The 17371-nt window shown below is 38.0% G+C and overlaps 1 protein-coding gene across 6 annotated transcripts in view; it reads left to right on the forward strand.

The window, feature by feature from the left end:
• Positions 1 to 17371, forward strand: part of FIG4 (FIG4 phosphoinositide 5-phosphatase) — a 128826-nt gene that overhangs the window by 7589 nt on the left and 103866 nt on the right. For 4 of the 6 annotated variants that reach the window (XM_064597989.1, XM_045865298.3, XM_045865300.3 and 1 more), the window contains exons 2-4: positions 7985 to 8083; positions 9545 to 9668; positions 16909 to 17065. In XM_064597989.1, coding sequence (XP_064454059.1) covers positions 7985 to 8083; positions 9545 to 9668; positions 16909 to 17065 — 380 coding nt within the window. Of the gene's footprint in view, positions 1 to 7984; positions 8084 to 9544; positions 9669 to 16908; positions 17066 to 17371 lie in introns of those variants that run through there. The other 2 variants (XM_045865302.3, XM_064597990.1) reach the window with 2 other exon arrangements.

The raw sequence follows: 17371 nt of genomic DNA on the forward strand, positions 1-17371 counted from the left end.
ATTTATTTATTTATTTATTTGACACAGAGAGAGAGAGAGGGCACGTGAGCACTAGCAGGGGGTAGGATCAGAGGGAGAGGGAGAAGCAGACTTCCCACTGAGCAAGGAAACGTGAGGCTCAATCCCAGGACCCTGAAATCATGACCTGAGCTGAAGGCAGATGCTTAACTGACTGAGACACTCACGTGCCTCTCTTATTAAACTTTTGATGTCTCTAGGGTTTGTAGTAAAACTTCCACTTCTGTTCTGATATTGGTATTTTGTGTTCTCTCTCATTTATTATTGATCCATTTTGCTAGGCATTTATCAATTTTACTACTCTTTTGAAAGAATCAACTTTTGACTCAGTTAATTTTCTCTATTGTTGTTTTTTATTTAATCAGTTTCTGTTCTTAGGCTTATTTTTTTCCTCTTATGGATTTCAGATTAATGAGTTGACCTTTTTCTAACTTTATGAGGTAGAAATTTAGATCATTGAGATATTTTCTTTTCTAATAGAAAGCATTTGAAACTATAAATGTAAATAGAAGAAGAGTCAAAAGACTATGAAAAAAGTATTAGTAGCCTGAACAACAAATAAAGCAGTATATTCCCATATACAAAAACTTTTGTAAACCATTCTGAAAAATAAAACACCCACCAAAAAAGGACAAGGACATGAATAGGCAATCTGACAAAAAAGAAGTATGAATATAAAAAGATAATTCAACTTGCTGATAATTAAAGCAATAAAATGAAAATAGATTCCCATTTTCACCTGTCAGAATGGCAAAGATGTGAAAGATTGACAAAAGTCATTGTTGGCAAGTGTATGAGTCAGAATAAGGGCATTCTTATTTTGGTTGATGGGAGTGTATTAATTGGTTATGAAAGAATTAGGGGAACAAAAGAACAGAAGAGACAATGGACAAAATGGGCTGCTCTTGTCCCGAGCCTTCATTTAGAAGGATAACTGGGCAGAACTGCTCCTGAGGTGACAGTCAGGTGGTCATTGTTACCTGTGTTTGGAGGTGGATTTTGAGGACGCTGGAGAGGAAAGGGGTTGGTAAATAGCATTGCCAGAGTTGTAGTTCTGGCCTTATGAAGGGTCTGCTTCCTCCCAAAACTTACCTGTTCTCTCTGGCACCCAGCCCTCATGCTGCCCTTTGGCTTCCGTGCTGATGCCCTGGCCCTTGTCTGTCCTGTGACCCAAGCTTTCAGGTAAACTAAGGTCAGATCCAGCCCTACTGCTCATATAGTCCAGTGCAACTAGGAGTTGCCCACAGGGGATTTAGCAGCCTGAAGTTGTGCTGTTTGAAAGTGCAGTTTACCTTAGATGATTTCCAATTTATAGCCCTTACTTAATATATAATGCCCTAGGGGTCTTACCATTGCAATAAGTGACCATTTTCTAACAAATTAACATATAGTGGTTGAGTTTAAAATTGGTGGCTGAACAGAACTGTGGTGGATTTTTGTGTCTACATGTGTAGGGATGAAGTTGTTAGGATGATCTTTACTCTTGCTAGTTCAAAATTATTAGTATGTATGTATGTGTGTGTGTTTATTTAATTCCTGCCTTGTTCAAAAGGATTCAAGGAAGCTTCTCCCTCCTCTCCATCCTATCATACAAAATAGAATAAAGTAAGTAAGAACCACATCGTGAAGAATGCAAGCTTACTTAGCCCAGATGTTAGCCTGTTTGTATAATGAGGGAACGGGAGAGAACAATATAAGATGTGGTTGGCTAAGGGATCGGAGCGGGAAATCAGAGGACATAAAACGGGAGAGAGAAGCAGAGTGATTCTAGCTGATTCAGAAGGTGGGGTTGAAGGTGACCAAGTTTCCACTTATTTCTGCAGGGGATTTGAAGCTTCTCCATCAGTAAAACCCTGAAGCTGTAAAGAGTAAAGCTGGAGACATCCTTTTTGACTCTCAGAGGCTCATTTCTTTCGAGCTTCATTACTGATTGTGGGATTGCTGGAATAGGTGAAGAGGCGGGCCTGCAGTGCCGTTAGGTTGTGAGAAGTAACTTCATGGTTATCTTTAAGAATAATACTTTTATTCCGAAAGTTCAAGTGAAGTTTAACATTAATTGAAGCTGTCAGGCAACCTAAAATTTCCTCTCTTTGAAGAAAGCCGATTTTCTTCCATCAGATGAAAAGTGAGTGATTAATTAGCCTGTCATTATAAAAGGAGATAATAATGTTAATAGATACTGAATTTCCTGTTAAGTGGATTACCTATTATATTCCATTTGCAGTTCATGTATATATTTTAGAAACACATTCATCTTCATACTAAGTCACCACTGTTAAAGCTACATATTAAAATGTTAAGCTTTTTCTTGAACAGTGATACTTCAGTCTCAGAAGAGGGCCAGCTCAGATCATCTTCCATCTCAATGGGCATTTCATGTAGCCTTCTTGGGGTGTCTTACTTCTCCACCGCCATTCCTGCCAACCCCCACTCCCCCAGCATATATACAAACACACACACAAGTGTTTTCCCCAGCAGGTGTTGGGTCATATGTAGCTGCATGTGCGTGTGCACTTGGGCAGTCAGCTGCGATGATTCCCAGATCCTACAGCTTCCTCTTTCCTGATTTATGCCCTCCTTTTGGTGGTGTACCTCCTCCAATGGCTTCATGAGAAAGGGCTCATGGGCAGTACTTTTTTTGAGCCTGTACCTTCTAAAAATGTCCTTATCCCATCCTCACATTTGATTGTTGCTGTTGAGAATTTCTAATATTACTCTGTTCTTGATCTTTGGTTTGAAGCACTTCTTTTTTTTTTTCTCTTGAGAAGCTTGAGCTATCTTCTTTTTATCTTCAGTTTTCTGAAATTTTTTACCCCTACCACCAGAGATAAGAGATGCCACACATTTCCATGCCTTTTGGAAGTTCTGTTGTGTAAATTGGATTGTTTCTAGACTTCTCCACTGCCAGCTTAGAGTTCAGCTTTCTCGGGCGTGCTTTTCAGTTTCAAATGATTTTTTTTTTATTGCTATCTCCACTCTTCTCTTTGCCTTGGGGCTTATGTCTAAAAAAATGAACATAAACTTTACTATAGTTTTAGTAAGGTGTTTGGGAGGAACAGAGGTGTTCACTTCTTCACCTTTATCCAGATGACTATTCATTTGCTCTTCAAACGCCTGTGTTGTGGATTTTGTCCCCACCGTATCACTGAGATTGCCCACAGAATGGCCACTCAAAAGATCCTGTTGTTAGATCCCCTGGGCACTTCCGTGTCTTCATCTTCCTTGACCTCTCAGCAGCATTTTTTGTTTTTGTTTTTGTTTTTCTCTCTTTCATTTCCTTTTTAAAAAATTTTTTTGTTTAAATTCAATATAGTTAACATATAGTATATTATTAGTTTCAGCAGTAGAATTTAGTGATTCATCAGTTGCATAGAACACCCAGTGCTCATTCCATCAAGTGCCCTCCTTAATGCCCATCACCCAGTTACCCCATCCCCCCACCCACCTCCCCATCCCAGCAACCCTCAGTTTGTTTCCCAGAGTTAAGAGTCTCTTATGGTTTGCCTCCCTCTCTGTTTTTATCTTATTTTTCCTTCCCTTCCCCTATGTTCATCTGTTTTGTTTCTTAAATTCCACATATGAGTGAAATCATATGGTATTTGTCTTTCTCTGACCGACTTTGTTTACTTAGCATAATACCCTCTAGCTCCATCCATGTTGTTGCAAATGGTAAGATTTCATTCTTTGTGATGGCTGAGTCATATTCCATTGTGTGTGTGTGTGTGTGTGTGTGTGTGTGTACCACATCTTTATCCATTCATCTGTCGATGGACATCTGGGCTCTTTCCATAGCTTGGCTGTTCTTTGTGGACATTGCTGCTATAAACATTGGGGTGCATGTGCCCCTTCAAATCACTATGTTTGTACGCTTTGGATAAATACCTAGTAATGCAATTGCTGCGTCATAGGGTAGCTCTATTTTTAACTCTTTGAGGACCCTCCATACTGGTTTCCGGAGTGGCTGCACCCAGTCTCAGCAGCATTTGATGTGGATGTGACTTCTCCCTCCTTTTCCAAATGGTCTCCTCCCTTTGCTTTGATGACTCCATGCTATCCTGGGGTTTTCCCAAAAACACTGGCCATTTTTCTGTCTTCTAACCTGGTTCCTTCTCTATATCCAGCCTCTAAATAATTTTATATAGAGTGCTTCAGGCTAGTTTTTTTGGGCTCTGTCTCTATCTTCAGTCTCCATACTAGGTTTAATCCAGTCCGATGACTTTAAAGGCCATGTATGTGCTGCTGACACACTCTAAGATCTCTCCTCGCAGAAGTCTCCTCTCAGAGACTCAGAAGTTCTCACTTGACCTCTTTGGGCATGTTATAACAGAACTCTTTTTTTTTTTTTTTAAAGATTTTATTTATTTGACAGAGATAGAGAGAGGGAGAGCACAAGCAGGTGGAGTGGCAGGCAGAGGGAGAGGGAGAAGCAGGCTCCCCGCTGAGGAAGGAGCCCGATGCGGGGCTCGATCCCAGGATCCTGGGATCATGACCTGAGCCGAAGGCAGCCGCTTAACCGACTGAGGCCACCCAGGCGCCCCTATAACAGAACTCTTGGTTTCCCCTCAAATCTGCCTCCCTGCAGTCCATCCCTAAATCAGTTAAGTGGCACCACCAGGCTCAAACAAAAGTAATTGGATTGACTAAGCGCTTAAAAAAAAATTGGTGTAAAAGTTGATGGTCCACTGCCCACCAGAGGGCAGTGCAGGCAAGTGATTCTATCCACAGGAGGCCAAATGAGAGCTGTGGTTTTCTTTCACACATGCTGGTTCCACAAGAGGTCGCTCTTCTTTGCACAAAACATTTTTAGGCTTCTTGGACCACTTTAGAAGTGGTCCTGCTTCCTGTTTCTTTTTACCCACTCAAATCTATTTGTAAATTCTGTAGATTTTAGCTGTTGGTTCCTCTGCTTCATGGAGTCTTTGGAAGAGTCTGGGTATGTTAGGTGTAGGTCTGCCCTCCCATGTGGGTGCTCTAACGGCCCATAAATCATTGGCCCACTAGTACTCAGGAATCACAACTGTCTTTTTACGAGAAGCTGCCAAATCATAGTCCTACTGTAATTACTCCTTAAGTTTCCTAGGATCTATTAAAATTCTAGGAATTTCATTCAGGGATTTTACCTCTCTTAAAGCTGTGATGTGCTTTCTTACTGAGAGACTGACTTACCCAAAGAAGATGGGTTCACGCAAACCTTGTAGAAAGTTACCCAGCAAATTAAATGATTCATCTGTGGTAGGTGGTGCTCTTTACCTAATATTTACTCAATGCCTGCGGAACCAGACTGTGCTACCAGACCAGAGGTAACAACCACAGAGATTAGGGAGTTAGCCCCCCTCTCTCCAGTGCATATAATTAAGTGAAGGGGGCAGACATCTTAAATGAATTTAGATAAGGCCTTCAGAAGTAAGTGCTATAGATATAAATGAAAGTGCTTTGGGAGGGAGCAGGTGATGAGAGAGGATTGTTGCAGGTGGAGATGGTAGGTATCACTCATCTTATCTTGGCTGCAGACATGGAGTCCTTTTGAGAGGTCCTTCAAGGCCAAACTCAGCACCAGGACACCAGCCTCTGGATCGCTTGCTCTGACCCTCCCCAAATGAGTTAACTGCCCTTCCTCTGTTGTCATCATCCAGTTCATCCTTCTATTATAGCATGCTATTCACGGTTGTTAATTTGTGGTTGTTTTCTCCTGAGGACAAAGACTGATTCCTAGTAGATTTGTGCATTCTCCCATTCTGGCTCCATTCTGGTCCTGTACATGTTTTTCTTTCTCTAAAGTACTCTCTTTTTTCCTTCCGTTTTTCTGTCACTTTCTAAATGCAATGGCATAGACTCACTGACATCTTAAAAAGTAAAGGGGAGAAAAGGAACTAACAGCCATCAAGTGTCTTCTTTGTGTTGAACGCTATTCACCGCATTAGCTGTTTTATGAGCATTTTCTCACTTAACCTTGTTTCTCTAACAAACACACCAGGCTTCTTCTCTTTTAGGTCTTTGCACTTGCTGTTTCCTCTAGTGGGGACTGTTTTCCTCAAGTCCTCAAGAAGGTGGCTTCTTTTTTTTGCTATAACAAACATGTATAGTTTACAGACCGTCCTTCTGAAGTTAATTTTATTAGGTTGGTTACCACCCCCCCCCCCCAGTGGGGGGTGGGGTCACAGGGACAGGAATTAGCTGAGGCCAGGCCAAGAATCTTTGACCTCCTCCCTCTCATTGTCCCCGCCCTTCTGGCTGCTCCCCCGGTGCATCAAGTCCTGGTCACTGGATGTCTCAAGTTAGTTTACTAACTTTTATTAAAATTGCTGTATTTCTACTTCATTATAACTGGTCATGTCCTTCAGACTGTACCCCTTCCTAGGAAATAAGGGATTCCATTTTTTTTTTTTTTGGCTAGCTTTCCTCTTAAGATTGGGCTAATCAATCATCTTTTAATTGAATTTGTGTTTAATAATTACAGGCACCATGCCCCCCCACCCCCCATCCAGGCATTAGCAGGGTGGTGCAGGGCCTGGGGCATATGCCCCCAGAACCAATCATCTTTTAACATATAGTTTTGTTCTGTATAGCCTGGAAGTCTAGAACAGACCTTTGTAAACAGATTTATACTTAATAATAAAAAATTCACCTATTTCTGCAGATGTAGTGTTAAAACAATATAACTAAGTACTCATCTTCTGATGTACACTAAAATCTTACTTTTAAAAATCTTTCCCATCCTTTAAGGCTAAACTCAAGTCCAGACTCCTCTGACATTTTCTATACCTGTGGTACCGCACATTAATCTTTCCTGCTCTGCAGTCCCATGGTCTACATACTTCAGTTTGGCCATTAATCTAGAGGATCTTATTTGTTATTTAATTGTTTTGTGGATGTAAATCTTAACTGACCAATGAGATGGTAAGATGCCAGTTGATTGTAGCAATGTTTTCTCAATTTTTGCTCTGTTGAAAAAGCACCACTTTTAAGGACATTTTTTAGAGCAAAATATCTTTATGTATTTTTCCTAATGGGTTTTACTTATTTTCTTAAAAATTACTCACCTTGTTTAAGTTTTCTTAAAAACATTTTCTTTAAATTTAAGATTTTTTTATATTTTAATTATTAATTTTATTCTTAGTGTTTATTTAAGAAGACTAATGTGCTCAGGTATAATGCACCAAGGAAGTATTCAGAAAAGAAAGAATATTAATTATTTCCTGTAGCTTATCTATAAAAAGCCATTTGGGAAACTACACTTATTTAAATCTTTTATGGGACTTTGGGGTTCTTATAGTTGCTATATTAAAGTCATTTTCAATGTTTTGCAGAAAATTTATAAAGATTTATTTGATAAAATTTCAATATTTTCATAGCTATAATTGTCTAAGCATTCCTAATTACATGTTGAGCTTTCTAATTCTTACTAGAGCTGCTTCTTCCTGGCAAAGTTTAAACATCAGTCTCCAATCAGTTAGGTTAATCTTTATATAATATAATTAAATTAATCTGACCTGGTTACTGGGTACATTTCAAATACCAGACTGATGTTTATCGTGACATCATTAAGAATATTTCAATTTTAAAATTGACCTTTTAGAATCAGCCTTTCTTTACTCTGCCAGTTATATTTAACAGAAATATTTCTTTTCAAAAGTAACCCAACTTGGGCGCCTGGGTGGCTCAGTCGGTTGGGCGACTGCCTCCGGCTCAGGTCATGATCCTGGAGTCCCGGGATCGAGTCCCACATCGGGCTCCCTGCTCGGCGGGGAGTCTGCTTCTCCCTCTGACCCTCCTCCCTCTCGTGCTGTCTGTCTCTCATTCTCTCTCTCAAATAAATAAATAAAATCTTAAAAAAAAAAAACCTTTAAAAAAAAAAAAAAGTAACCCAACTTTATTACAGTATTTAATTTCAAAAACCAAAGTGGTTATAAAATGTATATAAGGAAAAGTGCCTTAAAAAACTAATGACATTTCTTTTCATTTATAGAGATACTTTCTAGTTGGGAGCAATCATGCAGAAACAAAATACCGTGTTTTGAAGATTGATAGAACAGAACCAAAAGATTTGGTCATAATTGATGATAGGGTAAGTATCTTGCAAGCCTGAATACAAACAGTAACTTTTGTACCTGTTAAAGGGTGTGAACTATCCTCACAGCTTTTATTGATATATTTTTTCCTCTTTTCATCAGGCATCTGAAAATTATAATTATTTTTCATGGTTGGCTAGAATTTAAATCTCTAATCTGGTTTCTAGGAATTACTGATGTTACAAAGTATGCTGGAATTACACTTTGTTCTTCATTTTGATTTGTTTTATAAAGCAAACTCTTTGGATAAGATAATGAATATATTTTTTTAAAGAAGTGGTATTTTAAGGATTTAATCTAACTCTTAATATTGCATATAGTGAAGAAATTATGTATTACTGTGCTTTAATATGAAGCCACTTGAAGTTAGGGCAGACTTCTGTGCTCCAGACTTTTAATTATGCTGCTAAAAATCACCTCTAGGTGATCTTCTGGTGACTTGCTATGCATGAGAGAAATGTGAAGCTTATACAGATGTTATATTATCCAGACCAGGAATACAGACTTAATTCAGATAGCACAAAAACATGAGACTGTTAGTCAAAAGTGAAATACAGCATGGTGGTATTGAATAGTTAATTTTAACTCTTTCAAATGAGAGAACCTAACTTACCCTTTGTATTGAAGTTCTGTCTGAATATTTTGAATCTGTGTCGATTGCTGGTTTCTCAAATATGTTGGTAGCTACAGTTTGCAACCCATTTTTACTAAGTTCTTTGCAAAACTATTTTCTATGTTATAATAATTTTGGATAAATTGTATGTTGTGATTTCCAGCACTCATGGGTATTTTTCTTCATTCCCCCCCATTCTGGGAATTTTTATTAATATAATGTATTGATTCTTGGTTTTACTTGGGCATGGGAACAGTTGATCAGGGATTTCTTTGAGAATCTAAGAAAAGCGGTGGGCCTCATAAAAATACACATATGTATGTATAATCAAAACTTTGCACACAGTTCTAAGGAGTTCACAGATTTCTTGAAATTTGCCTATGATCCTTTAAATGTGTGGTTCAGAAGGTAAGGGGTTTTTTTATTTTTAAGGATTTTATTTATTTCTTAGAGAGAGAGCATGAGCGAGCAGGGAGGGGTAAAGGGGGAGGGAGAAAGAATCTAAAGCAGACTCTGCACTGAGCACAGAGCCCAACATAGGGCTCGATCCCATGACACCCGTGAGAGATCATGACCTGAACCGAAACCAAGAATTAGATGCTTAACAGACTGCTCCACCTAGGTGCCCCAGAAGATGAGGTTTTGACAAAGTTTTTTGGTATAGCGACATGTGATCCAGTAACCACCCATAATTGCTAATGTTAGGGAATTTGTTGGCTTTTAAAATTATAGCTTAGTTATGCACTATAATGTACTTCTCTATGAAATAGCTAGTGATTCTTACAGGCAATAAATAATCTAAAGAATAAGCACAACCTTTCGGATTAAATTTGCTTATTTTTAGCACGTATATACTCAACAAGAAGTGAGAGAACTTCTTGGCCGCTTGGATCTAGGAAATAGAACAAAGATGGGACAGAAAGGATCCTCCGGGTTATTTCGAGCTGTTTCAGCTTTTGGTGTTGTAGGTAAGAAATATACCTCCTTCTTACTACCTCTTTTTTTTCCTATATAGACTACCAAAAGATTGTTTTATGTAGTTTTATAATTATAACCCATCATCTATGGCTTTGGTTGTTTAAAATTTCATTATCCATCAATCAGATATCAAATAGCCTTTATATAGCATCTGGTATGTGCTGCTTAGTTTCATATAGGATATGAATTAATATAAAAGTGATTTTGGCCTTTAAGAAGTCTGTTGTCTAGCTTGATGAGGAATGAAAAAGTAAAAAATTAGCTTGGACTATAAACATCTGCTTCACAGCCCAGACTTGATGTTGATCACTTTATATACAGTTCTGCTTTGGTTTGAACCTCTCTATTTAAATTTTACTTAAATTCCATCATTCCCCCAAATCCGATAATGACTCCTTTACTTCATTTTTTCACAAACAAAGATAGACATGCTTTTGGCTTTTAAGGATTCTGTTGTCTAGCTTTGGTACAGCAGTGAGACGCCCTACAGTTCTGGTGTGGACACCATCTTTCTTTGCAGTGAGTCAATACACGTGTCTTTGCTGTACTGTGGATCTGTCCCTGGGAGTCTTAGGCTGACGACACTAGGATGAGGGACAAAAACTAATATACACGAGGTAACTCCAAGATTGCAGTTAAGAGCCAAGCTGTGTAGTGAAAGTTAAATGGAAGTAGAGATTATATAAGAGGTAGATGACTTGGACCAGGAACATCTAGGAAAGATTTCCTGGGAAAAATGAGATTCCAGCTGGACCTGAAGGAGTAACAAGATTTGGATGGATGTGGGGAAGAGGTGAGAGAACCCCAGTAGGGATGACCGCAGAGGCATGAAGACGTCCGTGGGTCCTGGAATGTTGGCATGGAGTTGGGTGAGGCCAGATTGCATGGGGCCTTGGCAGTCAAGCAGAGGGCAATTATATCTCTGCTTCTCTGTTGGCAGAGTCTTATTTTGAGTCTGATTTTTTTAAACATTTAACAATATTATCTTTGTATTTTTTAAACCTGCCACACTGTATGCACTGTTGACTGATTGGTATCTATAGATGTTAACAAAATTAATATGGACTTAACTATGCTGTATAGTTTCAAATTCTTGCATTTTTCTGATTAGCACTTTCTATTCTGTGACTCTGTATTTGTTAAAACTTTGGTTACGTTCTGCTGTATTTGAAGTTTTTCTCAATGTGCTCTCAGAGCTCTTCATATGTAATCCCTTCAGGTCTATTTTGTGTCTAGGTGGCTGTCAGGGAAGGTCAAGAGTGGTAGGTAGGTTTAGTTTCTTCTTAGGACTGGCCCCTTTTCTACATTTTCTGCTCAGTCTTGACAAGTATGTTGAAGTTATATATTCAACAGATAAGTGCTTGTAGATGGATGTCAAGTGAGTTCATGTGTTCAAATTCCATAAATTCTCTAAGTGTTAAGTTCCACTTTAAGTGTTGCATATATTTTATTTTTTAAAAATTTTTTTTTAAGATTATTTATTTATTTATTTGACAGAGAGAGAGAGAGACAGCGAGAGAAGGAACACAAGCAGGGGGAGTGGGAGAGGGAGAAGCAGGCTTCCCACGGAGCAGGGAGCCCGATGCAGGGCTTGATCCCAGGACCCTGGGATCATGACCTGAGCCAAAGGCAGACACTTAACTGACTGAGCCACCCAGGCACCCCTGCATATATTTTAAATTAAAAAAACCTGGAAATACAATGTGTGTTAAATACAGTAGGTTTAATTTCAGTATTAGTTACTTATTAGGTTAAATTTATTTCTTTAAATGCTGATACTTCATTATAACTTTTTCAAGTGGAAATTTCCTAAGGTGTATGTAATATTGAATGCCTCATTAGCCAGGGTTTATTATCCAAAATTGAACCTTCCTTGATGATTAAGAGTAACAAAGATCAGTTATTGAACCCGTTTAAAAATAGCTGCCCTTGGGTATTCTGGAGTTGTATTGGGTAGTTTGCCTTTATGTTAAATGGCTTCTAGACTGCTCTGTTGTTTTGTTTTTACGGTTCTTTAGTCATCCTTCATTGTTCTTGGCATAGTTGCTTCTAGCAATATTCTTTGCGTCATTTTAAATCTATTGATAACTAAACTTGTAAGACCAGAAGCTTGATTTTTATCAATTGATAACTAGGTTTGTAACCAGTTATTTATTGTATACACAAGTATTAGTTAGTAAACTTTGGGTGAGAGCTGAAGGTGTCTTGTTTCTCTGAGAGGTGACATTCTTAGGTGTTGTGGTAGCTGTTTCTCTTATGGTTAGAGGCCTTGTAGGATTGAGACTGTCCTTGGGTAATGAAGTCACTGAAATACTGACCTACCAGTAAAGTGACACAATAATGTACTATGTAAGGATTTATTATTTTTATGGAAATGTATTTTTTTGTATTCTTGTTCAACCATGTAAATAAAGCTTAGAATGAGTGAAGAATAAATAGGGAGTTAATGAAAGTCTATGATTTGTCTAGTAAATACTGTCTTAGAAACAATGAGGGATACCTAATAACAAAACACAAAATGCCTGTCTTTGAAAAATGTATAGTCTGATTGTCAGAATAATGCATACGAGAAATGACTAGAATGGTTGCCTTCTATTCTGTGGCCAAAATATTTTCTCAGTTAACTTTTTCAGCATGCTTAATTTGTGAATAGTATTTTGCTGGAATGTGTTTAGATAATTATCATGCTTAATTTAGTTCATCATCTGTAAGAATCTAGAGCAGTGAGTCTCAGTTATCTGTAGTAATGGATGAGATTTTTTCCACCAATATGTCAGAGACCAACTCATGATCCTACTGTACATAACTGGTCTGCAGCTTGGACCACATGTGACACATCATGTTACAATTACAAGTTCAGTAATCCCCAAACTAGTCTATGCCCTATTCAAGGCAAGTTCATTGGTCATGTGCTTGGATGTTGTAGCAATCTCAAATTGCTCTAAAGTTTCTAAACTCTTACCTTTTATTTACTTGTCTTTTCATGGGTTTAGTTCCCATGAAAAGCTCACGGATCATTGCTGGTCCCTAGACATGGGACATTTGTCTACCTTGTACATTTTTGCCTCATTGTTATTTGATGGCCAGCAGGAGGTTTGGGAAACCACTGAAAGGGATCATGAGCATCCCTCTTAAAGTGGTTTTATATGGTCTTGGGGCACATGGATGGAGTCGGTGGATGGTTACCTGTAGTCTCTTTCTTTCTTTCTTTCTTTCTTTCTTTCTTTCTTTCTTTCTTTCTTTCTTTCTTTCTTTCTTTCTTTCTTTCTTTCTTCCTTCCTTCCTTCCTTCCTTCCTTCCTTCCTTCCTTCCTTCCTTCCTTCCTTCTTTCTTTCTTTCTTTCTTTCTTTCTTTCGAGGGGGAGAAGGGGGTGTTGGGGCAGAGGGAGAGAGAGAGAATCCAGCATGGAGCCCGATGTGGGGCTCATTCTCACAACCCTAAGATCATGACCTGAGCTGAAATCAAGAGTTGGATGCTCAACCGACTGAGCCACCCAGGTGCCCCTGGTTACTTGTAGTCTTCACTAGACTTAGCTCTGTGACCATCCCAGACCCTTTTGGTATATAGCTTCAGGTTTATGGCCTTTTTCTGCCTATGTCACCTGTCAGAGGATAGTCTTTTAAGCTGCTAGTATGTTGAGGGGTAGTGGTAGAATAAGTATCATTGTAGCCGACTAAGTGATGGACTCAGTTGTTATTTAAAGCAACACTCTTAGAAATGGATTGCAGATCCAAGATAATAATGAAGACAACAACAACAAAGTGTGAGCCTCAGGCTAGTGAGGGAGCAGTAGATGTGGTGTTAGAGAGTCACTTTGGTTCTAGAGGGCTCTGTTGTACAAAGGTCCTATGTACCTTGTGGAGGTTTTTCATGTTTCTCTGCCAGAATGCTATTCTCCCTGAAAGCTTTTAAGATAATGACTAGCTGGCATGGTGACCCCTGAAGCAGGGATATTGCATTCTTCACTGTTGGTGGACTGGTGGGGTCCTCTCTAGCCACCAGCACTCCCACTACATCCTCTTACACTGTCCTTTTTTATATACTTTGCTTGGTGTCCATTTCAAATGAAACAGCCTTCTCTACTTGGAGAGAGACAAATCACTTTTTCATGATGACTGTCATCTTGGCTTCTTGGAAGTACTCAGTGAAATTGGTCTGGGGTCAGAAGTACACAGAATGAAGATGAAAAATCTTGTTCTCATTTTAGTGTGTTAAAGTGATGAATAGGCTAACTCCTGGCAGATGTCTGTGCCATACTAAAGTCTTTTAATTGTTCGCAATCTTTAATAGGAACCTTTTAAAAAAAGAGAGCGACAATTCCCATTGGTAGTAAAAAGGAAGAAGAAAATAATTTCATTTATAATAAGCTGAAGGCATTTGTGCTGGTAGAAGAGTCTCTTTTGTGCAATATATTTGCTTCCCTTTATTCAAATTATGAAGAGAAAGGTAGGATGGTATAAATAGTCTTGAGCTAAAAACATAAAATTAAAATTCAGTTGGAATGTAGGTTGAAAAATTATTGCAGAGATTTTTTTGTATAAAAAGTAAGTATAACAAAAATAAAAGGAAAACTCATTCATTTTGGAAATACTTATTATTTAAGCCCTTGAGTGTTTTTATGCTGCTTCCAAGGGCTTTACTTTTATAGGTTTTATCCTTCTAAAAGGATAGCTTTTTTCTAACTTGCTTTTAATGAGATCGTCATCAGCTTTTTTTCTTCCCTATTCCTATGTCCTTTATCTTTAATCAGGGAATTTTTTGCTAGTCTCTAAGGCAAAGAAAGGAATAAATGAACATTTTTAAAGCAGTTTGTGCTTTGTGGGTCTCTAAAATACAAGTATTTTTCACTATTTTAACAGCATCTTTTCCTCAGTAGTCTGGCTCATAAAATCCTTGAGGCATCTTTTTCTTACATATTTTAGCTCATTTATGTTAATATAGTCAATTACTAGTTTCCTTTTTTTGTCAGCTGAGAATAACAAGACACAGTGGGAATTTGTCACTTCTAGAGCAAAAATTCATAGCATCAGGATCCTGGCTCAGACTTTATAGAACATAACATTCTGAGAGAAACAGAGAGAGTGCAAGGGTGCATGAGCACATGCACATGTGCACATGAGAAAGTTCGTTTTGAAAGATAGTTATGCTAGATATAAGATTCTTGGTTGACAGGTTTTTTCTTTCAATGCTTTGAATATGTTATCCCACAGCCTTGTGGCCTCTGATGTTTCTGATGGGAAGTCAGCTATATGATTTCATCTGACTCATTATATGAGTGAGCTAGGGTGAGGGCAATGCAGACCCAGTATTCTTGACCAGTCCTGCTGGGGTAGAGCCTCCATTTTATGAGTAGGAGCTGGGGAGAAGAAGGAAGCCCCTGATCCCAGAGGGACTTGCCTGGGAATAGAGTTCCAGTTAACAATGAGCTGGAGACAGATGAGACATTCTGGTGGCCTGCACCTTCTGAGCAGAAACCGTGGCCTTAGACTGAGAAGTGGGGAGAGAAGGGAAAGCACTACCTTCTTGGCTACTCCTGCCGGGAGTAGATATTCTGTCACACTGGACTGGGAGAGAAGCAGGTTATGACCAGATACCATACACTTGTCGTTCTTATCAAGGTTTAGTAGATTTTCTTGAATAAATATTTCTCCATTTGCTATATGCCATTAGGACAGTTCCCAGAAACTTCAGTTTTGTTTTGTTTTTATAAATTTCACCAGTTATGTTTGTTTTACTGGAGAGAAGTTCTGCTGGGCTCCTCATGTTGCCATTTTGGAAATGACTCCTACCCCCAAAGGGAGTTAGTTTTCACTCCCAAAACAAAAGTTATGGGAGCCAAAAATTTTTTAACCAAGACTATAGAGTAATTGGTGTGTTGCTGAGAACTTAGTGCTTTTGAACATAATATATATGGTCTTTCTTTAACCATGTGTTAAAGAAATGTACAACATTTGTGTTCTCCAATGATTTGACATAAAATATAACTTTATAACTCCAACATTCATAAAAAGCTTAACTATCACAAATGATACTTGTGGAAGATTGCATGAAGGATATGCAATTTACTGGATATATTGTTTGCTGAAACCATCCACTTTTCTGGGATCTGGCACCACCTCTCCCTGCTCCATCTAAGTTACTTAGTTATTGTATAAATGGCTTCCAGTGCAGTGTGATTCTATAGCTTGGCAACTATTGATTGGTCCAGGGCTGGGCACCCAACCCAAGTTAGGCCAGTCCAAGTCCTTCCCTAGGAATTCTGGAATTGAACTTGATAAAAAAAGTTGTTTCTTCCCAGTGAAGCTTTTGGATATAAAGCCTGGAACTATTAGGAGCTATGTTTCCCACCACATCACCCAGAGAAATGGAGGAGGCTAGTCTGTGGAGGAGGCTAGTCTATGGAGAGAGACAAGAATAGAGCACATGTTCAGAGATGCTTCTTGACTAGGTGTTTTTCTGAGGCCCAACCATATTGTTGCCCTTTGGTGTCATGGATCACCTCAGTATCCTTATTATAAATTTCCTTTTTTTAAAGCTGGCTCAAGTTAGGTTTTGCCACTAGTAATCACGAAGTCTGTGTAGTTCTGACTTTTGAGTTATCCCAAAGTATGTTCCTCAGAATGTTTATTCATTGGTTAATTTCTTTTTAAAAAATAGGATGAGGTTCCATGATTAAATGAGTCTAGAGAGGTGCTTAATCTTTATCCCCCATCGAGGTTCACAGTGCATGTTAGCACAGTTCTGTAAGTTTCTGAGAACTTATTTGGTTTTCTGTTTGTTTTTATATACTTTTTACTAGTGTATATATTGATTTATTTTACATGTATATTACAATCTTAGCCATTTTTAAGTGTACAGCACAGTAGTGTTAACTATATGTGCCTTGTACAACAGATCTCTAGGACTTTTTCATCTTGTGAAATGAAACTCTATACCTATTAAATAACAACTCCCCTTAATCTTGTGTATGTTTTTGCTTAAAGCATCTCAATCCTATTTGGAATGAGACTAAATATAAAAGAATGAATAAAATAAAATTGTTTAGAATGATATTTTTTAAGTGAGATAAATGTCAGTATAGATATTTCTAGAGATATGACTGAAAATTTGTATAGCTATAAATCATAGAAATAAAGTAGGAAATGTGTCAAAGATCTTCTACCTTCCAAATATGTATCTAAAAGCATTACTAAGCATAGGAAACATTATATTTGTCTCTCTTTTGTGTAGGTTTTGTCAGGTTTTTAGAAGGCTATTACATTGTGTTAATAACTAAAAGGAGGAAGATGGCAGATATTGGAGGTCATGCAATATATAAGATTGAAGATACAAATATGATCTATATACCTAATGATTCTGTACGAATTACTCATCCTGATGAAGCTCGGTATGTAGTGGTGGTAACTTCTGTTTTTGTTTTTTTTTTTTTAATGTGATAGACCAATTAGAAGACAAAATATACTCAAAAGATTATAGATGTTATGTTAAAAGTGTAAAGTACTAGTTCAGAATTCTATAATTTTGTTCAAGCTCTATTATAAAGCTCCATTATAACATTGATTTAGGTGAAAATCAGCAAAAGCAGCTAAAGCCATTAGGTGAGATGTTATCATTGAGGAACAGAATATTCACTCAGTCTCATCATATACTCCATGAATCTCTTTATTTACAAAGAAAAAAAAATGGCAAACAT

This window comes from Mirounga angustirostris, unplaced genomic scaffold, assembly GCF_029215605.1.
Source record: "Mirounga angustirostris isolate CCGP_5_RB_7025 unplaced genomic scaffold, mMirAng1.0.hap1 SCAF_8, whole genome shotgun sequence".
NCBI lineage: Eukaryota > Metazoa > Chordata > Mammalia > Carnivora > Phocidae > Mirounga > Mirounga angustirostris.